Below are 24375 nucleotides of genomic sequence, written 5' to 3' on the forward strand. Positions count from 1 at the left end.
TATAAAAAAAATACATAAATTAATTAAAATATTAATTAAATAAGTATCTATTAAAATTACATATTAGGTTCATCATTTGTGACGTTTTCGTTCAGTAATCCGGCGTTCAGCTATGTAAAATGCCGGATTATAGAGCGGGCTGCCTGAGTCCCGAAGTGCCGGACTACTGAGCGTGCCGGATTGGCGAGCGCCGGATTATCGCGCGCCTACTGTAGTAGGTACATAATATATCTACCTTTCGGTATGTATACCTAAATAGTATAAAACACAGAATATACGTGGACTGTAGGTACATAATAAAACAGTCCTTCTCTCTGTCATGTAGGATGCTTACATCTTTGAAACTAATCAACTTATTTTGATGTTTTAAATAAATTGTAAAGCTTTTTTAATACATAGGTACATAGTGGATCAAGGTAGGTAGGTACCTATAACAAAATAATGTAGGTAGTAGATATACAGAAAAGTCTGAGGTGGCATATGTTTGCATATGTCTATCTTTCTAGGTATGCTATGGAAAGGCTATGGATAACAATCATAACATTAAACAAACACCAAAAACTTGATTGTAATAGGTACCTACCTACTACCTACCTACTTTAAAAAATAATTGATAGTTATAAAACGATTCATTGATGTTTACACAATTCATTATTGTAACCCCTCGTTTTCACCAAGAAACAAGTTAAATACTAGTTTGATACAAAACTTGTAGAATACTTTTCAAAACATAATTATTTATTTTACACATGTATTGAGACTGTCTCAAACATTCTTTCGTTCACACTTTGTAGCCAACAAGTATTTATACAAGTATAAAACACATTTGCGTTTACACCACAGTTTACACTGAAGTCTGTGACATGGTAGAACTTGTCTGATCCATTGATAGCGTTCTCACCTACAAAACACAGTCGTGGTTTAGTTATGTATTGTTTATTTTATTGCAATTTCTGTATAATATTAGTAACAAACAAGTTTTAAACTTTATCCATGTTTGTTGGATAAAGTTTTCAACATACATACATATCACAAGTTTTTTTTAAATAGAAATTATAAAAGTAGGTACGACTGAATTTGTCTCGAATTCTACAAGTATTGCTACAACAAAAACAAGAGATCATAAACATGTAAGCAACTTAGATCAGGCAACTAGAAGTTTTCAACCAACAAGTTTCATTTAAGCTGTTATCCTACATGTATCAAATTTTGTATACAACATGTTTTACACATGTCTATGAGAAACGAAAACATTGCATCAAATTTGTAAAATACATGTATTATACTTTGGTGAAAACGAGGGGTAAAGGAAGGTATTAATAATTATTAATTGTTATTCTTTTATTATCAAATTCATGAGTTGGTTTGAGAATTTCATGAACATTACGAGTGGTTGCACTGCACGGGCGCCTCGTAACCTGTGATAAATTCCAATAGATGGCATTATTACTTAGCGACAATTTCATAAAGAGAATAAGAAATCGAACGACTAAAAAAATTGAGCTACTGATGATAAGACTGTTTTAATAACTTAGCGGTATGAATTATTTTGAGCAAGCATTTTATATATTTTTAAGTAACTCGTATTAATTTTTGTCATGCCTAGTTTGTTACTTGTTTCTTTTGATTTTTCATCGCTAGCAGTCAGTCCCTCAATTAGTAATTCTGTAACTCTAATTACTTAAATATTATTAAAAAATTACAAAAACGGCGGAACGGACGCGGAGGCCTAGCCGGGGCGACCTATACTGGGTGTGTAGTCACTAGTCCTGTATATTGTCTGTAGTCTACATAATTAGTTATGATAAAAAGAGTAATTACAATTATAAAAAAATATCTCTCCTCCAACAAAAAAATGAAAGGGATTAATAATTTTATTATCTGTAAATTATTATACGCGTACTGAAGGCGTACTGCTTTACCGACATAAATTTAGATTAATATTTCTCACAAGAGATGGCGCTAGATACCTCAACGTAAACGTTGTCTTTTTTTAGATTTATGACGTCACGTTATTTAGTTGTAGAGCTACATTCCGTTTAAAGCTAAAGTTACAAATTTTCATTAATAGGAGTAAGGAAGACGTATATGGTATATAGACGTATGTAGGTTTACAAAAAATATTTGTACCTTAATTTTCACAATTTGTAATTTAAAATTTAAAAAAAATTTCAATATAAATATAAAATAATAATAAAACTAAACTTATATTTTTAATTCAGTCGAGTTAAAGAATCTGTAAATAAAATGTAATAATAAGAAATTTATTATTATTTGAGCCTTTTTCTAAGTTTATACTGATAAGAAGAGAAAAACAAAAATGGAAAAGCAAGACGCGTGCGTATATTGAAAAGCATCACGTCACTGATCGAATTCCCGAACGAGATCCGAATGAAAGCCGAAAGCAACCGAATGAATGAGCGAACAATTCTGTGCTGTGAACGTGAAGTCCGATTAGTCCGAAGAAACTAAAAATTTGTCGTTCATTACATTGATGTAAATTTGAAAAAACTAACAAAATGATATTGTAAATTTTTCAAAGACTATCCTGTTTTGTTTTAAATACTGTTCTTGTGATATATTTTGACTATCGTATGTACAATTTTGTATTTCATCAGTAAAGTGAGAAAGTTCAGTGCGAGTGCAAGCAAGGGTGGTAACGAGAAATGTGAAGTAGTATCTATGAAGTTCAGGATTGGGCCGATTATTTTATACCTTTAATAATGAGCGGGCGCCCTAGGACCACGTCATTCGCCGAGGGCAGCAAATCCGTTCGAAAGACATTTGAAAATCAACCACCTAAACCACCTCTAGGAGGAGTAAAAATTAGTAGTGAGTACCACTTAACCATTCTTTGTCGGCCATCGTGATTTCCTACGCTGTGACGTTTCCTGATACTACACTTTTGTAAAGATAGGAATTAACGTATCTGCGTAGAATTCATATAACCTAAGTCATTTTTAGATTAAATCGATATTGGCAGAAAGGTTCATTTTGTGTGAAGCAATAACGACTATAGGCTATAGGATATAGATCGTACTTGCCACATAGGCCTTGGTCCGATGCCTGACAGATATCATATTGTCAAAATGTGAAATTTTAGGGAAAAGCTAGCTTATCTTTTACGTACGTCGTATTTTACATCGATTCCCAGGCATGTTATATCTTAATTAAGACAGATCTTCGTGAGGTTACATATTAATGACGTAATTTTCTACCGTACTGTCATGAATTAAAGAGATTCCCATTAATTATTTGGCTATTATAGCTAACAGCAGGTAGTAAAATTTGATTATTTCTACATAGTTATCAACTTAATAGAAAACATTGTGTATGAACAGCTGTTAAATATGTTTTGATTACATGAAAAAAATGCTAATAAATATGTCTAAAAAAATAATTCATATAGCTTATTTCAAATTTTATTAATAAATAGGAATTTCATTTCAATTGAATTTCAATAAAGATGAGATTAAGATTTAATTCAGATATAATCATGACTATAATGTAATAAAATATTCTAGTTAATTGCCAGTTGATAATTTACTATTATCAGAAGTAATGAACCTGGAGATCTGGTGACCTGTGTGCCCAAATGGGCAACATAAATACTTGCAGTCCTATATAACCGGCTGACTGGGAAGAATTTATTGACCTGCTATTTTAAGGAACCAACATCTTTGACCAACAAGCCAAACACTAAAAACAAATAAATTATGTGCATGTGAAACTTTAATTATACTTACTAGCTTTCTTCTTCCTATTGTCTGTTTCTCTCTCTTCAATTAGAATATAAATTGAGTCAAATATATTTAACGGTCAAGATAGCAAACAAGTAGAGTAACTATGTGTATATTATTATATGTACTATATAATAATCGTCTTCTTAACGTCTTTTTAAATAATACTCAGATTAGATAATGGACATAATTTGGGAATTCATAATGAATAGATGTATGTTATGCTGTATCATCATATTATTCTGAAAAAGAAAAACGTAATCATGAAAATCTTAATAATATTACAACTGTTTCCTTTAACCAACAATTTCAATCATTTTCCACTCCTGCATTTAAAATTGTTATGAGTTTCCTCCTGTAGATCCTCGTAATATTAAGAGTTAGAATCTTGGCATGGTTTATTTTTCATTTAATATAAAAAGGTAGTACGATAACAATATGTCTTAGTGGGTTGGCTCGTATCTGTGCACTGGTAATTCCTACCAAGAAACGGCAGAATGTAAATTAGATTTGAAAAAATATCATTTGTACTATTGGAATACAGAAATGTTAATATCATATTTACTGTCTATAATATACATTATGCATATTAGGGTTAATCTTAATATTATACAAATACATTTAAGTTCTTAGCTAAGCTTTAGTAACTAATAAGTTCATTCAATGCAAGATCTCTTTTAGTTTTCATTGTGAGTAAGTTCTCCTTGCTTGTTTATAAATCACTAGCTTTCCACCCGCGGCTTCGTCCGTGCAGTCAAAGAAAAACCCGCATAGTTCCCGTTCCCGTGGGATTTCCGGGATAAAACCTATCCTATGTCTCGGGGTAAATATACCAATTTTCATGCAAATTGGATCAGTAGTTAAGGCGTGATTGAGTAACAGACAGACAGTGTTACTTTCGCATTTATAATATTAGTATGGATTAATAATTTCAACCATGGTGACATCCAGAGAACTATGTCAGACAGCTCTATTATTTACATGTTAAAGCTTGCAGAAATAATTCGCATAATCCCCCATGGATAAGCCGTGTTATAGATGACCCCAGAAAGTCAATGATTCACCATTGAGTAGTTTAAACCTTCCTCAACTGTCCATTATTATGCAATATTTATTACATACCAGTAATTATCCTTTTCTTAACACTAACAACCTACTGTAATATATACTCTAAGGCCTAAGCTAACAACATATTTAATTCATGGATGTGGTAGATATACTTACTTGCATTTCAAATCCATACTCATATTATAAATGCGAAAGTAACTCTGTCTGTCTGTCTGTTACTCAATCACGCCTTAACTACTTAACAAATTTGCATGAAATTTGGTATAGAGATATTTTGATACCCGAGAAAGGACATAGGCTACTTGTTATCCCGGGAAATAGGATAGATTTTATCCCGGAAATCCCGCGGGAACGGGAACTATACGGGTTTTTCTTTGACTGCGCGGGCGAAGCTGCGGGTGGAAAGCTAGTAAATACATAAGAATATGACATAGAATTTCACAAGAATATGACAATATTATGTTCCTTACATCATACATTTCCTATTATTCCTTTATTTAAAAAATGTGACAACTATTTGTGATCTTAGTCACCTTTATAGGATAAAAACACAGTTTAATAAAGTTAAACAGTTAAGGACTAAAAAATTCACTAGGCCGCCTTTCCGACTAAACACCTACTGTAAAACGAGGCGTGCATTTTTGATAAAGATGCATTGCAACCTTGGTTAAACAATTCATGACGTTATACCAGTCGGTACCCCGTTATATTACAAAGTTATGTAAAAAATGTTTCGCCGCTTTTAGTGTGAAAATGAAAGTTAAGAATTAGGTGTATTCTGAACTAAATTGAAGCGATGTTATTAATAAATTTATTTTTGTGTACGTTTAACGATCCGACTATTCGGCGATTGCGATACGAATTCGATTTCGTTTTCGGTTGAAAATGATTGACAGTTTAATAATTTTATATTATTGCATATTGTTGCATTTATTATAGTTAACTGGATTCGCCAAATCGTTGATAAAATTTAATATTTTTTATTTTTATATCATAAAAAAATTTAAACTTTTAAAGAATAAGAATCTTCTCTATAATATCTTCTCTTCTTCAATTTTATCAAGTATTACCGTAAGTATTAAGTACACAAATTGTAGTTTGAAGTTTGAACCTCTGAATAACTTTTCTGGTGGAGATGCGTAAAGTCTGCAAACGATATTACGCCACTGCAAATGTTCTTGGACGGTGATGGCACTCGGCCCCATCGGCTCCTCAAAAAATAATATGAGCTAGAATTTTCTGTTAACGTATTTTTTCTCGTTACAAATACGTCGGGTTCCTTACCCAAAGGGTAAATCGGGATTCCAGCCTCCGTTGTCTGTCTGTATCTCATAAAGCTATCGCTAGAAAGCTGAAATTTTCACAAAGGATATGTTGCCGCTATAACTAAACAACAAATATGTACTAAAAATTTAAAAAATACATATATATTAAGCGGGGTCCCCATAGAATTAATGATTTTCTATTAATCCATACTAATATTATAAATGCGAAAGTAACTCTGTCTGTCTGTCTATTACTCAATCACGCCTAAACTACTGAACCAATTTTTATGAAATTTGGTATGGAGATATTTTGATACCCGAGAAAGGACATAGGCTACTTTTTATCCCGGGAAAATGACGCAATCCCGGAAATCCCATGGGAACGGGAACTATGCGGGTTTTTCCTTGAAAACGCGGGCGAAGCCGCGGGCGGAAAGCTAGTAGATGATAATTGATAGTACGGTACCGTTCGTGCGCGAGTCCGACTCGCACTTGGCCTGACTTGAATGCAAAAATAAACTAAAAATAGTAAAAGTAGGTTTAAAATGTTTTAAACTTTTAAGATGATCCATGCACTCCTTTATAGATTACGTTATTACTTATTTAGATATAAAACAACGTGCATAATTTGTAAACAATATAATCCTAATCCATTTGCATTAATTTTAATTTTGGAATTTCAAAAGTTTATCTTAAACTAATATTGTTTAATTACTAGTTACGAATTTAATATAACTTGTTTCAACTAAGTATTCACCGGCATTAAACGCTCTTGGCCTTGTCGCGTTTTTGTAATAGGCGTCAGGGCAAAAAGGCTAAATCTCTCATCTTTATTTTTTACATAGCAATAATAATATAACCATGTATTTCGAATATTTTTAATAATAACGTACTATTAAATAAAATACTTGTTGAAAATTAAAACAAAAAAGTACCAATTCTCTTAGAGTTAGACAAAACATTCAGTTTCAAATTTTTTAATTATTGATTATTGGAAATATTATTGTAAAAACTAAAAAGTATGTTGATTATGATGCAGATGTAGTTACTGTAATGATAAAAACTTAACCCACAATTCAAGCACAATATTTTTTTTGGAAACTAAGTTTAGTAAAGTCATCAGCAATATCTTGCGGAGAAACACAATAATCAATATATACGCAAATGATGACATCTGTTTCTTGTATTATTTGACATAGTCACTTGTCCACGTTATCGTAAATGTTATCAGTGACTTCAGCGAGTGTCGGCGATCTCGCTATCATATGCGGTCGAGGCAAGAGCACTCCATCCTGCCATTAGTGGTGTAACCGTGCCAACGTACTCTCGGTTTTCGAATTGCCTTTCGCTTACTTGACCACTCACGAGTCTCGCTACGACGTCGTCAGCTGCGTTTGCAATCGCTTGTCAAAGACATCGATTCATTCAGCTGATCTAATTCGTAGCGGCATTTGCTATATGTCTCGCTCGAGATGTCTTCTCCGACGTAGATTACTGTTGCGAAGGCATATTCGCTTTGTCGAGTGGTGTTACGTAAATTAATTTTCCTGTTTTTGTTATATCCGCTATGTGAATAATAATGTACGTATCTGTGATGGTGCGTTTAGCAAATGAGTGTAACACAAGTGTATTGTAAAAATGTTACGTCGTAGAGGAACTTACACGGTGAACGCTGATGCTGAAATTCGCCACAGTCGATCGAAGTCATCAGATCCTAATTACGTGTTATCCAAAAAAGGTAATATATATGTCCAATTATTGATTTAATAATAAGAATCTGATACATGAGACTGTCAGTGAGTTGTGCCAATTGTACACATGAAATGAAAAAGTGTAATGACATTTTTTAGAGATAACCAACCAAAATGCAGTGCCATATGAATCATTCAGAACGTTTAGTAAATAAATTAGCACGGTCTTTGCCTCTTTGGAGATATTGGTGCATCGACACGTAAGATTTTGAAATGGAAAGAATTTTTATAAACGCCATATATTCCTATTGTACAGTCGTCATCGATTTTATGGCTGTTATTGTATGATATATGTGTAACAATAACCTGATAAGATCTGATAGCTGGTGAATGTTAAACTGAAACAGAGATAAAGATATACATAATATGAGAATGGATCATCATATTTTATTGAAACTTGTTTTATTCCTTTCAAAGCATTCGTCTTAAAATATAACTTCTTGAGATAACCATCATAATATAGAATAACAAAGAACAATGAAAAAAGATTCTCCAATAAAAAAAGACTGAACTAGACTCGAGAGAATAATGCATTAAACGCAGTTTTCTACATTTATGCAAATCTTTTTAAAATGCTAGAAGACAACGTCGATTGAAAGAAACAAAATAAGGGGAATTTATCAGATTGGCCCATATTTCCGCCACAAGTTCAAGAAGCAATCGCACCCGAGAACCACTTACTTCAACTGCTCTCCAAACCACAGAAATAAAGTGGTTACTAAAAGGCGAAAGTTTAATGAAGACTAATTTTTATTCAATGTCTTTATTAAAGCGTTTTCAATATGTAATCAAAACGAATGTTAATTTTATTATAATTTACATAATGTTATGTATAGATTGCTGTCTGCTCTACATTTATTTCATTCAGATGAATACGTGACTAATGTGAAGTTCAAAATTCTCAAACATTCGTAGTGATGTTTTCTGAAACATGAACGCGTAAACAAGCGTCCGAAGGTCAGTCTGTTAAAAATGCGTTAGTTTTTTGGTTCCTTTGGAAAACTTATAATAAAAATAGTAATATAATTGTAGCGATAGTACGCAATAAATGATAGCGTAAAATAATATGCGGTGTTTATAGTTCGTTCATTGTTGGGGATATCCCACTATTTCCTATCACAGTATTGATTTTCTTCTACAGAAATTATGATTGATGTGTTCATTACCTGTCTTTCGCACAGTCATGGATTTAACAATTAGCCGTGCAAATTCAATTTTGTTTTATATAGAGCACAACATTTTATGAGTCTTTCAACAATAACGATGGAAATTGATATTGCATAAACTAAAATTGATTTCGCATTTTGGATAATAATGCATGCGTATTTTTTAGGAATTTAAAATATTTACCTTAGAAACTATCCGCAAGTTACAATATTATGTACTTAACACTATTTTTCCTTTACCCCGCAACACCATCACAATATATCTTACAGCGACGATCTTAGTAATATCACAAGTCTGATTTTCTTTGACAGTATCGGTAACGTTATCACGTCTAGATATAATATGTAGGTACATATTGATATTATTAACCTCAGTGCAAAAATTGCGTGGTTTCAAATGTAAGTACCTACATTTAATTCCTATTCTAAATGATGAATACTGAAGCCTTGCCTTGATTGCCCAACGAACCAATTTAAATTAAATATTACAAAAAATTAAATACTTTCCCAAATAAAGTGAAAGCTGAACGATCCAAATATGTATAGGAGTAATGCGGCGGTAACAAGCGGTATAATAAACGTAACCATTTTCCCATTCTAATGTTCACATATATCGAAAAACATCATAATTCTAAGTCTGATTATATAATTATATGTACTCGTTTGTAGTAATCCAAAGATTTGCAGAATTTGAGGTGTACCTACCTAGATGCGACATAATATTATATTATGATATAACGTATTTTTCGTTTACAATTTTAAAACATTATTTATAAACTGAAATTCCTTATTCTTTTCTGGTCATATCTTCTCATTTTATAGCAGAAATCTGTTACTATAGCCATCAATTTAGGAACTGTATGATTATACTGTGGCCGAAAGGTCACGACCTCAATGTTACTCTAATGCTAGGCGTCCACTAGGCGGATCGGGCCGGGCCGCATCGCAACGCAAAAATACGCCGGCCTATGTTTTGTATGAAACATCGTCCATTAGCGACGGATCGGGTCGGGGCGGGCCGCAACGCATTGGCGGATATCGCTTCGCAGGCGGATTTCTGCCGGCGGCGCGCGGTGCGCTGCGGCCCGGCCCGCCCCGACCCGTCTAGTGGACGCAGGCAGGCGGATGTGAGCGGCGAGCGTCTGTTAGATAAAATCCGCCTAGGCGGTCCGCCGCGCCCCGTACAGGTGGACGCAGGAGCAAACAGCGCGTCCATTAGAGACGGCCCGTTGCGATGCGACCCGCCCCGATCCGTCTCTAATGGACGCCTAGCATAAGTCTAAGGTATACCGTATAAATATGTATCGCGATCGTTACCATTAACTGCATATTATAGGAAACGTGGCGATTTTTATGATGTTTTTATCAACACGTAAAAAACGTATATAATAAATACTACAGTACGATTTATAAGAACTGCGTTGAAATGCGTAGTAACAAGCGCAAGTTCACGATACGTCAGAGGTATAGTGACCGGTTTCTTTATATTCTCTGTTAAAGAGTAAAGACTGCATCGGTCACATTTTGAAGCGAGTTGTATACAAAGGGAATTAGATCACGTGGTGTCGTCTTGCAAAAACAATACATCTGCCACCAGCTGTGACGAGGAAATGTGTTGTCTTAGTATTATAGATAATGTTTTATGTGCGTAAATGTTTATTTCGGGAAAATAAACCAGATCTTTTTTATAAAATGTAAATAATTTATGTACTTACTTAAATAATTAATTTAATTAATTAACCGATAAATTAAATAAATTAGTTTTTTAACAAAAAAACTATTCCGCCTTTAAATTATCAGAACCCAAATTCCTCCTTCTATGAAGTCGATTGAAAATGGATAGATTATGATTATTTGTGGACTGTTAGCATTTCTAAAGTTATTATTTTGATAAATTAGTCTAGACTTTTTTGGTTTAGAGGCTTGGATAAGGATAATTTTAGAAAATATTTTATCAGATTTTTTTAAAAATTATTTATGTATCTTCCTTTATCTTACAAGGCGATATACTATATCTATATTTGAAGTAATTATCTAGTTTTTTTATAGAATCTATCACATAAATCAATAAATGCGTTTTGAATAATGGTAAAAATATGTATATCGAAAAATATGTGTTTTAAAACAGTAAAGTGTAAATATGCGTTTTAAATCAAATAGACCGGGAGATATTGACACAAAATTTCGAGTCATTTGTAACAGGATGGCGGTTCTACAGGCCCTGTAGAACCGCCATCCTGTTTGTGTTTGGCCAAATCAAACGATTTGTAACACAAACATTTTTGACAAAACAAAAAAAAATTTCACAAACACAAACGGAGAGAAAAAAAATGCAGATTTTCGGCGGTATGGCGACCATTTGGAATCGTCTGAAAAGTATGGCATGGCGATTTTCGTAAATGGCTGCACGACGATGGTTACCTGTGCAAAAGTTAGCCTGGTACAATTGGTTGAATTCTTTTTTTAAATCAACACATTCGCTTCGGTATGGCGGGCTGTAAGTCACACCGGAAAAGTATGACATGACACTACCGCCTACTTCTTTTTTATGGGCTATCGGTAAATTTTAAAATTTTTGTGTTATAAATCGTTTGACTTTCGCTATTTTTCCGACGAGTTCGACTAACGCCCACGCGACTAAGCCGCCGGTGCCAGCGTTCACACCATCTTTTTTCTTTTTGTCATTGCGTACTAAGACCCCTGTAGAACCGCCATCCTGTTACAAATGACTCGAAATTTTGTGTCAATATCTCCCGGCCTAAAAAGTTAAACTCGTGGGCGTTTTGGCTGTCGTGTCATTATGGAGGTAAACCACCTCCTACAAAATTAATTTTAAACTTATTCAGGTATGCTAAAACATGTTGTAGGTATTGTGTTTACGTTTTGGTAAGTTTTCTTTCGAATTATTATTTTGTTAATACGGGACTTCGATTATATTCGCTGAGAACTTTAACGAGAATTGTTTATTTATATTTATTACTAGCGGTCCGCCCCGGCTTCGCCCGTGGTACATATTTATGTTTTCTCTACATAAGAACCATCCTGGTACTTCAAGGAATATAATAAAAAAAGAATTATCGAAATCGGTTCACCCGTTCTCGAGTTATGCGCTTACCAACACATTTTGCGATTCATTTTTATATTATAGATTTCAATGCTAATGTTCTTTGATCTACCGTAATGACCATTGTAATGACATAATTTTTTTTAAATCACATGTTTGCGGCAAATTGTCAATACAAAAAAATGTTAAGTGGAAATAATATTATGTACTTAATACATATAATATTAATTAACACAATAACTAGTTTTGTTACATAGAAAGTAATTTTTTTGTAACAAACATTTTTTTTCTTAGTGTACTGTACAGAATAAGTTCAATGATTATAACAATTTCTTTCTGGGTTACCATTAATTTATTAAAGTTGTGAAAATATTTTTTTATGGTTACAAGTCACGCACGCATATTTTCTTTTCGTTTTTTGAAATGACTTTGAATTCTGATAGGGAGTAGTTATTTTTATTTTTATGTTGATATACCATACTATTACGTAGGTAGTTGATTTTTAAATAAATCGTAAAGTAAATCGACTCCTCTAAAGACAAACCACCTTTTGAAACCTAATTACGGTTGCCAACATGTATTTTGTGACAGAATCTATCAATAAGTAGGATCTGGCGGCAATTTAATTGTATATGTATTATGTAAAGACTATGTTCATATCTTTTAGGATTGGTCTTTTAAGATCTAGATATTACAATAATTGATTGTGACTTGGGCGGTGGGCCACAACAAATGTATAGATTCGGATACTAGTTCCATTATATTTAAGGAATACTGCTTAGTTCTTCTACCCACCTTACTAAAAATAAAAAAGTGTGCGTGTACTAGTGTACACACGTAAGAAGTGAAACTTCTTTATGACCTTAAAAATGTCATGAGTACGGCGTAACGCAAAAATGTCACGCGTACGGCGTAACGCAAAAATGTTACACTAAATTTTTTCCAACCCCGATAAAGAAGTTTCATTTCAAAAATACAGGCTTTTTAATTTTATTTAGCCATTGTCATGCTTTTTATCTCCTTCGATTAAACTTAACAATCAAACAATCAAGTTTGAATGTGTCACATCAAACATGTTTACCAAGAAAAAACTTTTTTCTCATATAAACATGTTCAGATCTAATTTCGTGAGTTGCACTATAATGTTATTGTCAAAATTTGTGTACATACTGTTTAACGTACAAATGATTTACTATATGTACATGTATGGATGACGTCACAACACAAAATTATCATAACTTGTATAAAAAGGTAGACACGGCGTTCATGTGGCATGATACTGATCATTGCAGTGACGTTGATACATAAAGATGTTTATAGATAAAAATCAACTTTCATGCTTTAGATCACGATAGTCTAAGAAGAAAGAGAGTTCTAATCAGTATATTCTTTAATTAGTTGTCCTTAATATGTCAGTGTACTATTTTGAGAAATTGCTAAAAAGGGGTGTCTTAAATTTTATATAAACATATCTTCTTACAATTCATTTTCCGTTGCCTCAATATTTATGTGTGTGCGTTTGCCTTAATTGCCATGTTAAAACTGCCCTATGTTAGTCTCATTACATAGTCAACAGTCCTGAAGTTTGTATTAGCCACTTCTCATGTTAGTTTAGCGAGCGGTTTGTACGGGGCGGGCGGGTGCGCGGCACATTTTGCCGGCAGTTTATTCCGAAGCGCGCTCGCGTGCGATACACTGCCAAGCTGGAGTGTCCCGCAGGCCCAGTATGCTTAGACAATTTACGAGTTTCCGATGGGCCAACGAATGTGGCCCTTCGGCCCGCAGGAGATGTGGGCGCACGTTCAGAACCATCTCTTCTGCGAATACTTGATGCGGATAAGAATGGCCAATTAAGTCGCGCATGTGACCGAATATCTTCTTTTTGTAAGAAACTTCGGCGCAGTATTAGTGAGTTTTGCATTCATTTCCATAATTTCTTGGCTGTTAATTTGCCCGGGATCACCTCACACATTGTAATAAATTTCCGTCTTACATCTATGTGCAGTTCAATGTTCTAATGTTGCTTTTGTGTTTTGCTGCGACTCGCAGGCGACGTGGATACTCCTAAAAAGACCGAGCTGGCTTCGGATAAGAAAAGCGCCGCTTCCCATCGTAAGTGCTAGATGTGGCGCACAGCATTAGCTCGGTTGTAGTACATTAGTTGTTCATGTTCTCGTGTTGTGTCACAATTCCATGTAATCATGTAACGACAATCCTCTAACAACATATCGACGACAGAATTTTTATGTTATTTGGATTTAATATAATGATGTTATAATTTATTATATCCTGTACAAATGTTGTAACGGGATAGTCGCACAAAATGCTGTCGGCTTTTTAAAGATTTTGGTTTCACTGGGTGTGTATTTTGTTGTTTGTTCTCTATTATTTACTAACCCCTAGTTCGTTTATTTGTCACTAGTTTTTTTTTTATATATTTACTATTTAGTATTGATTATATTATCTATAATATAATATGTAGCCATATTGAAATAGAAAAATTTTTCAAATTCACCTGAATTTACTATGAACTTTATATAATAGGATACAACTTTATTCATATTTAATTGTTTTGGGTCGGATTTCATACATGAAAACTTCATTTTTTAATTGAGTGTTACAATTATACATTAAATCTATCTACCTTGTAATTTGCGGCTATCTCATACATAATTAAAACTGTTATCACTAAACTGTAATTAACTTCGATAGTTTGCAACAATTTATAATGTAACTTTCATATTACTATTTTATTGAAATGTTGAAAAATAAAATGACGATACATCGATTCTTAATACATACTTAATGTGGTATTCTGCGTAAGATATTCCACATTAGAAATTTTTTATCTTTTTGTGTAGTTGAAAAGATGATCGATTTTTTGGTCTTAATAAAATTAACCTGATTATTATGGCGGCCCGAATGTTAACAATATACCTATTTATTAGTTATATACTTCCTCAAATATGCAGGCAGTTTCGGTGGCTTTCTAGGTCAATTGGCTTCAAATTGACACGTCAATAATACATGTATTTTAGGGTTGACACAATACATGTTACTGGTACTTATGTTGTTATTGTGATAGTATCAAGTTTCATTTATTAACTTACGGATACCATAGCATATTTTACATATTTTATTTAAATTTATTTTATAGTAAGTTATGATTATTATAATTATATATACATACTCGTTAATGCACATAATAGAGCTCCCTCAAGTACAGTTAAAAGATGACAAAAGCAATAAAAACGTCAACCGAAGAAGCTCCGACGAACATGATATGATTAAACAATTGATTCTAGTCAGGCTCTCTTATTTACAAGAGTACAAATTAAAGTTGGTTCTTTTATTTTCATGACTGCAATTTTTTACCGGCTTTCTTTACTACTATTATCCATACTTTTGTTCATGGTGTATACCAATAGCAAATAAAATGGCGTCTTTAACCACACCCATAGCAACTCTTACTGACGCAAGTCCCAACACTACACCCTTGTTTATCAGCCTGTTTATCTAATATAGTTCATTCTGTTTATAGCAATAGCCTCGACAAACCATCACTTAATAGTAACTGCGATCCCCGTAACTATTTTTGCCTGCGTCGCTATTTCGTCGTTCGTTGATTCAATTAGAAAAATCACACGTAATAGGCGTGTTTGTATGATATAGCAGATAGTAAGGACGCGTCGCAATCTAATTACTGTGCGCTCAGGCGACACCGGATTTTCTAAAAGGAAGGCCATTGTAATTGTCTATGCAATGTATATTTGCAATATTATATAAATGTAAAGTTTATTTTCACGAACGCACGCGTACATTCGCAGGAAAGATTATTATATTCCAACTCGTCCCGAAATGTTATTTGGTCAGGGTCTCTTCCGATTGTTTTTATTTATTTGGCAATTCGAGACAGTTTTATGAGAACCTTGGTATTTACAAAATACATTAGTGATAATGGAAAAGTCTTGATCCACATACCGATTAAATTTTAGGATTTTTACGATGACGAGTGCACGCTTTTAAAAAACTTAACTTCCGCAGAATAATACGTGATTTTTTTTTCAGTTATAAATTAATGAATGTCCTCACATTCATTATATTCTCTTTAGAGGAATGTCCTCACATTCCTCTAAACTTTTACAAATTTTATTTTAATTAATATTTATTGTAGCAAAATTTAATGGCTAATTTAACGTTCTATTCGCACTTGGATTTAATTTTTTTTAATTGCTTAAAATTATGGCAAAAATCACTAATTGCCATAAGAGATTTAAAAAAGTAGAAATACAAGTGACAAGTTGGATAGTCTTTTCAATATTTCGAAGGTTCACGGTCAAAAGGACTCTTTCGAGTGCTTATGAGTAAACAGCCGATGTTTGGCAGGTGTAAATTAATAAGAATAAATACAGAATCAAAATTTAAAGTAGGTATTCAGTTTTATATTTTCCATTCAAATTTTGCGTTGGCGTTGTAAATAATTATATTTTTTTAATTTTTTGAACATGTTTTTTAATTTAACTACTAAGTATTTTTTACTTTCTTACTGTTTTGGACTGAGGCTTATCTTTAGGCATTGTTTTTCGAGAATACATGACATGACATGGTGTCTTATACATGACAATAAAAATTATACAATATCTTTTTCAAAACATTAGTATAATGATAGTCCTTTTGCAAATATTTGTTTAACTCGTCTTTGCTAAATAATGGTCTGATTATCAGCATTGTGTATACCAAAGAGGTAATTATTTAAAGTACAAATAATGAAAAAATATCTTAAAAGTTTATTGTGTATTGTAAGTTTGCGCTGTTGTTTAGTCATTACAATAGTGACGTATAAGTTACATATAGAAAAATAGTTAATACATATACGTATAAAGATTAACTTTAATAATAAAATAATAATAATAATAGCAGCAACAGGGCTGTATCTCTATAGTGCAGTCATGGGCAGGCTGCGGCTGGTGTCCCACAACACATTAAATTCTCTAAAGGGCCTCTGCGTGTTGGACCTGTGTCCCCACGTAAGCCTTCCAAAGGACCGCGTATCTTCCTTCTGGTGGTACCCGTGTATTATGGAGAGAGACATAATAGCAGCAAAACACAACAAAATATTGTGGATATCGGCATGAATCTACAGTGGAGTAGGAATTTGGTTACAAAACCCATGGACATATTTATAATTTGGTGAATATAAAATATGTGTTATGTTCCATGAACCTTATGAATCAGCCTATTTAAATGAATAAAATATAATTTTCAAATTTTGTTATCTTGTACTTATGTACAAATAAATATAGGAATATCACAATAGTCACTATTGATTATAATTCATCATACATCTTATACAACATCTTATTTAAGACAATTAAGCTAGTATTGAACTTTTCGATAACCTTCAATGTTTCACGTGAATCGCTTTTTCATTATAAGTTACGTGTTGATAATGCGAACGGTTATTGAAAGCAACCGGCTTTAAATAGAATGTCGCTAATCGCGTGCGTGTATTGAATCGTATATTGAACACGTTACAGGCAAGGACGGCTCTAAGGTGACGACCGTGGTAGCGACGCCGGGGCAGGGCCCCGACCGGCCGCAGGAGGTGAGCTATGCGGACATGAAGCTCATAGGCAACGGCAGCTTCGGCGTCGTCTACCAAGCGAAGCTATGTGACACCGGCGAGCTCATTGCCATCAAAAAGGTGCTCCAGGACAAAAGGTTTAAGGTGAGCACTTGGTGTAATATGCTCGCGGCCGTATAATAAGGCCGGTTGCAGAGCTTGACCGACCATCAGTGCGTACGTCAGTCGCGCTTGTCATATTATGTATGAAAATTCATAAAACCGTTCATAGCTAGACCGACCATACGCACGCGTATTTCCATACATATGACAAGCGCGACCAACGTACGCACTGATAGTCGGAGAAATTCTGCAACCGGCCCAAGGCATTGATTGTTACGTATGTATGGGAAAATGCGTACAGTATATACAGGAAAAACATAGTACTTCTGGAATTAGTAATGAAGCAAAATAAAAATCTAATATCATAAAAGGAAATATGAATATTAACTATATCTTCCAATTTTATATTACAAACGTTTGCTTGGATATCCGGTTGTTTTCATGAAAACCGACCCTGTTTATGCGTAGGTACATAATATAATGTGTGCCTATATAATGTTATAAGCTGTAAGCACACAATGAGTTATATATTTATTTTATCAATTATTATAATTTAGGATATCTAAACATTATATAAATTCGAATGAAAATTAATTGTATGTAAGGCATTGTCCTCATAAATGTCGTCTTATTGTTTTACAGAACCGAGAACTTCAAATAATGCGACGACTGGAGCATTGTAATATTGTCAAATTGAAATACTTCTTTTACTCCAGCGGAGAAAAGGTGAATATATTTACAAGCTATTTACATTTAACTGTGTGTATTTTATTTTTATTTACTTCTGTTTGAAATTCGATTAGGTTATAATGAATTTGATTTTTTTATTTGGGGGAAGGTGGCAGTACCCGAGGCCGTTAGCTCACTGCTAAACGCAATGCAGTCCCTAGAAGTCACAGTATGTCTAATGATTCAATCAAATTTTACGCTAGCGTGCTAACGCACATTAGGTCTATCAGATATTTGGCAAGGGTTACCGATTTATATATTCAAAGAAAGAATATTTGTGTCGTCCACTACAAACATTTTCATACACACTGTATAGACTATAGACCGTCAGTCGGTGACCTAATAGTCCCTTTTAATTGTGTGTTAAATGAATTGGCGTTAGCGACTCCATCATATCAGCTATGAGCTTTACATCGGAGCTGTTTCAAGCTCGTTTATCATTTTCATCGTCATCCTTTCGAATAATTCATTCGTTCAGACCATGTTATTTTGTCTTTTTTCTTAGAAACACAAATGCTGCTTGTTGTTTTGTGTTCTTTTTCGTTTGAGCTTTTGTTTTAGCAGTTATGCACTATTTCATTCCGCGTTATTCTGTTGGATATTTGCTTGCTATTTCTTAACTCATCTACATAGAAATTGTATTTTAATACTTCAAATTGATGTAAAGGTATTTTTTGTGTCAGTTTATCAATAAAATTGGTGAAGTAAAAAATTGCTGTAATATTGAATCGTTTATCTGTTATGAAAATCATCACGTATTATTTTAAATATATAATATTTTAAAAGATACGACAGTGGTTTATCATTATAATATTTAATAGTGAATATAGTACATGATTTTATCTCAAATGCATTTGTGTCACACGTGGGTAACATTACAGGCTACGCGTTGAATGATTCAATCGAATGTAATATACATATTTTAATACTAATAACAAGGCATCCTGATAAGGATAGACTCAAGTGAATTTTGGTGAGAGTTAGTATTAAAAAGCTATTATTTATTTACAATCCATTGTGCATAGAACTGTAAATAAAATTTTACATATTATTTTTACTCAACATGCGACCATTATTTTCTCCTTAATTCGTTAGCGTCAAATAAAATTTAATTTGCGATTAAGTTTAAATTCTTTAATAAGTTCGATTAAATTGTTACATAATACCCCAAGAAAGATGGCTGGGTGGGATTGAATCTGATGCATTGACGATATTTTGATGTTTATGGTTGGTGGTCTATTATATTATTGTTACTAGAAATCATGGAAATGGTTATATAACTTGTTTTGAGAGCTGTATTTGTTGATTTTGCAAGGGACGACAATATTGACTAATGTGTTTCTTTTCGTTATTAATGATACAGGTATTGAGTGATTTTTATTGGACCGGGTGAAAGCTGCTATAGATTTGGTATAACTTTGTGTCTGTTTGTCCTTTCCTCATTGTATTTAGGTTTATTATAATATGTATTTTATGGATATACTTACATATAACACGTATTTTATTCGAAAAAGGAAGCATACAGTAATTATAATCGGTTTGAACAGTTTCAAACTGGTTTTTGTTTACAGAAAGACGAAGTGTACCTGAATTTGGTGCTGGAGTATATACCCGAGACGGTGTATAAAGTTGCCCGTCACTACTCCAAAGATGAACAAACCATACCCATTAGTTTTATAAAGGTAAAGATTTATGTTTCTTTGTGAACTATTGCTGAAGACATTATGCAGTGACGTTCATAAAAGTAACATAAACCTAAAATTTGAATAAATATTTTACCTCGTTATAACCGAAGTCCAAAGGTGTACGTATTTTTTATATGTGTTTGGTTTACACATGTACTACACTGTTTACACATTTAAAATTTGTAGACTATTAAATTACAGCAATAAGTCCGCCCGTGAACACATACATTTCCAAAAGTATAATACTCGCGTATACATACTAATTATGATGTTTTAGTTTCATAAATTCCATCAATTATAGTACATTACTATATAATTCGTGTAACCATACATTTTCCATCGACAAACACTAATGTACTACATTACGCAATTCCAATGTACTTTCGTCCCGTACATTCCATACTATTCAATATACATAAGCTCTGGAAAGATTTACCACCTGTGGTGTTCCCGAACAACTACGACATTGGGACCCTCAAGAAAAGAGCGTGTGTATTTATAAAAGGCCAACAGAGTTACTAGTGTTTATAAAAGGTGGTGACGGCTTAACATCATGTAGCCCACCTGCCCCTTTGCTTCCTCTGACTTAAAAAAAAAAGACGGGTAGCACTCGGGGAGTGCCGGCAGAAGTGAAATCTTGATTATTAACGTTCAGCATGTTTGATATTTTGGAATGTATCCGTCTTACGCATGGAATATAAGGGCTAAAAAAAATCCGTCTTACGCTTTTTCGATCAGGTCACGTGTCCTGACGCGAGTTTAAGTTTTCACTTCAAAATTGGTGTTCAGAGCGCTGTATGCTAAATATGTACTAATAAACCGTCGCTCATTTCCAGCTATGCATGTACCTTCGTCCCATCACAATACTATACATAAAATTGGTGTAACACACATAGTATTTTTTTTTGAAGTGAAAACTTCTTTAGCGGCGTTGGGTATAAAATCTTAAACTCGCGTCAGGACACGTGGCCTGATCGAAAAAGCGTAAGACGGATGTTTTTTTTTTTTAGCCCTTACATTCCATGCGTAGACGGATTCCAAAATATCAAACATGCTGAACGTTAATAATCAAGTTTTCACTTCTGCCGGCACTCCCGGAGTGCAACCCGTCTTTTTTTATTTTTATTGTATACTAATAAAACCGTCGCCCACTTCCAGCTATACATGTACCAGTTGTTCAGAAGCCTCGCGTACATCCACTCGCTCGGTATCTGCCACCGGGACATAAAGCCGCAGAACCTGCTGCTCGACCCGAAGACGGGCGTGCTCAAGCTGTGCGACTTTGGTTCCGCGAAACACCTCGTGCGCGGAGAGCCTAATGTCTCGTATATATGTTCGCGATACTATCGCGCGCCTGAACTCATTTTTGGCGCGATCGACTATACTACTAAGATTGGTGAGTGCTTTATATGAGAGAAAGTTTGTGAAAAATATTGTGTAAATCTAAATAGCGTGTATGTGTAAGTGCTATGGTGATGTAAAATAAGATCAATGTAAAAATAAAGCTACGAGATACACTGCAGTAATAAGAAAGAGGTAAATAAAAAGCATTATACAACAAGAGAATTGAAATGATAACAATATTTAGTAAGATATATGTAAGTTATAAATGTTATGTACAAGGACTCTGCAAATAGCGTGTGACCTAATTTCATTGTAGGACACTGTTGTACTAATAATAATTTATTCACATGTACTAAGTTCCCTAGATATATGGATGGAATGTTATATTTAATTGGTAATGTATAAACATCCTCGTCAAACTTACGGCGGACTATATCATATTCATTTAAATAATTGGAATACGTAGTTAATATTCAAACAGTCTTTATTTTTAACAAAACCTTTTTATTTGCATTTTTCTTTTTTTATTTCAATTCTCTATATGTACTACTAGATTTCCGCCCGCGGCTTCGCCCGCGTTTTCAAAGGAAAACCCGCATAGTTACCGTTCCCGTGGGATTTCCGGGATAAAACCTATCCTATGTGTTATTCTGATGTATAAGCTATATTGTGGTAAAGTTTCATTCAAATCCATTCAGTAGTTTTTTACGTGAAAGAGTAACAAACATCCATACATCCATACTTACAAACTTTCGCCTTTATAATATAATATATTAAGATATTAAGATTATTTAATATATTATATAAACTTATTATTTATCGTATAGATGTATGGAGCGCGGGTTGCGTAGTGGCCGAGCTGTTACTGGGCCAACCGATATTCCCCGGAGACTCAGGCGTCGACCAATTAGTCGAGATTATCAAGGTATTTGCTCTAGCATTATATATTTTCCTCGAGTTATTATTTTGATATAAACTAGGATGACTTGTTGATACAAAAAAACTTTCACTTTTATGATTCTAATTTGCGTTGATCCAGACATATCGATAGATTAAACACACGTAAATACGTGGGTAGAATCTATAAATTTTGTAAGATTTGACGAACATAACCATTATTTTCATGTAATAATCCAACTTACTGTAAAATAAATATTACATCATTATCAATTTGCACACTTAAACATTTTCGCTACGGATCTAGAATTTTGAGTGTTTAAATTATTGCTGTGTCTAGCACAGATCTATGCTAAGTTTTATGTGGGAACTGAAAAATATCCTATTTTAAACATTTTCATTAGCTACAATAAGGATTCATTTTTTGGTTGTTGGTAAATATATCAATAATCATAAAATCAACACACACTTTTCACCTGTAGAAGGTACTTACCAATTTTATTCTAGCGGAGCCAAAGACAGGTTGGGTTTAGATATAATTAGATTATATTAGTAAATGCCTTTGGGTAGCCTTAATACACTATTTTATAAAGGCTTTTTTTCGCTACCAGTAGATTACACCTAGCTATATTGAAATGTTACGTATTGCCTGTATTCATAGACGAATAATAATGTTATATATGTTAATAATTTTATATGTAATGTTAATTTCTAACGCAGGTTCTTGGAACACCGACGAGGGAACAGATTCGCGAAATGAATCCAAATTACACGGAATTCAAGTTTCCACAAATCAAGAGTCATCCTTGGGCGAAGGTAAATTTTAGTTGCCATTTTATTTACAGTTTTCATACAATGAAACATTCAAAAATAATATAGAGGTAGTTACATTTTATATATCTTATTGCATTCTATTTATTTATTTATTTGTATATATGTAGCTGGAATGATACAAGTTTTAAATTAATAAATTTAATTATTTTGCGCGGCGCCTTGCAATTAATTATTTCGAAAACTAACATGGCGCATCAGACATAATTATTTATACAAACATGTTTCTCAATCTAAAATAATAACATTGCAGCATTTCTTCAAAATTATATAAATACAGTTTATAAATTTTATTTATTTACAAAATATTACATAAGATCCTAGACGCTATCTCGACATATTAAATAAACTATATAGATCATATATTAGAATCAAAATCATGAGTACTTTTATCTTGTCTCTAATATCACAAGACAGAATCACGCGGATTGTGAATCGAAATCTCTATAGTTAACACTAGTGGTCCGCCCCGGCTTCGCCCGTGGTACATATTTCGCAATAAAAGGTAGCCTATGTCCTTTCTCGGGTATCAATATATCTCTATACCAAATTTCATGCACATTGGTTCAGTAGTTTAGGCGTGATTAAGAAACTGACAGACAGACAGAGTTACTTTCGCATTTATAATATTAGTATGGATTTTGATGACTATGACGCGTACTTGCAGTATTTGTTGGAGCGAATGACGATGCCCAAGTCAACCACTGACCACCAGCGCATCAGAGTAAGACACCGCTAACCTACACAGAATGCCCATATTTCATATATCTATTAAAAAAAATACAATGTTTTTATAATTTTACACCTTCCAGATGTAAAATATTGAAGAATAGAATAGAAGAAAAAACACTTTTAGTACATTTTTTGGTAATATTCCTAGTTAATAAAATGTGGGCATTCAATCGTAATTTGCATTTTGTCAGCTTTTAGGTAGCTATTGTAGTGATAGCTTTCCCAAAATCATGAAAATATTATAAAGTACCATATATATTTTTACATGCAGTTTAAAAGTAGTTTTCTTGTGAATAATAAGTTGTAATTATAATAAATAACTGACAAAATGCTAAATTGTACCCTGGTTAAGACTTGAGACAACGCCTAGGCATGAGTAAGGCGTGACGACTAATTACCGATTGGTTGACGATGTCT

The 24375-nt window shown here is 33.4% G+C and overlaps 1 protein-coding gene across 5 annotated transcripts in view; it reads left to right on the forward strand.

Annotated features, from left to right (window-relative positions):
• Nucleotides 1-2408: 2408 nt before the first annotated feature.
• Nucleotides 2409-24375, forward strand: part of LOC149907038 (glycogen synthase kinase-3 beta-like) — a 30553-nt gene continuing 8586 nt past the window's right edge. The window contains exons 1-8 of one of the 5 annotated variants that reach the window (XM_090104121.1): nucleotides 2409-2832; nucleotides 14104-14166; nucleotides 17592-17782; nucleotides 18383-18466; nucleotides 20041-20151; nucleotides 21313-21550; nucleotides 22326-22423; nucleotides 23116-23211. In XM_090104121.1, coding sequence (XP_089960247.1) covers nucleotides 2724-2832; nucleotides 14104-14166; nucleotides 17592-17782; nucleotides 18383-18466; nucleotides 20041-20151; nucleotides 21313-21550; nucleotides 22326-22423; nucleotides 23116-23211 — 990 coding nt within the window. In that variant the 5' untranslated portion in view covers nucleotides 2409-2723. Of the gene's footprint in view, nucleotides 2833-7592; nucleotides 7812-13832; nucleotides 13963-14103; nucleotides 14167-17591; nucleotides 17783-18382; nucleotides 18467-20016; nucleotides 20152-21312; nucleotides 21551-22325; nucleotides 22424-23115; nucleotides 23212-24375 lie in introns of those variants that run through there. The other 4 variants (XM_090104117.1, XM_090104119.1, XM_090104118.1 and 1 more) reach the window with 4 other exon arrangements.

The sequence above is a fragment of the Colias eurytheme genome, chromosome 7 (genome assembly GCF_061535395.1).
Source record: "Colias eurytheme isolate Ceu_HAF_F1 chromosome 7, ilColEury1 Martin Lab GWU primary, whole genome shotgun sequence".
In the NCBI taxonomy this organism is placed as follows: Eukaryota; Metazoa; Arthropoda; class Insecta; order Lepidoptera; family Pieridae; genus Colias; species Colias eurytheme.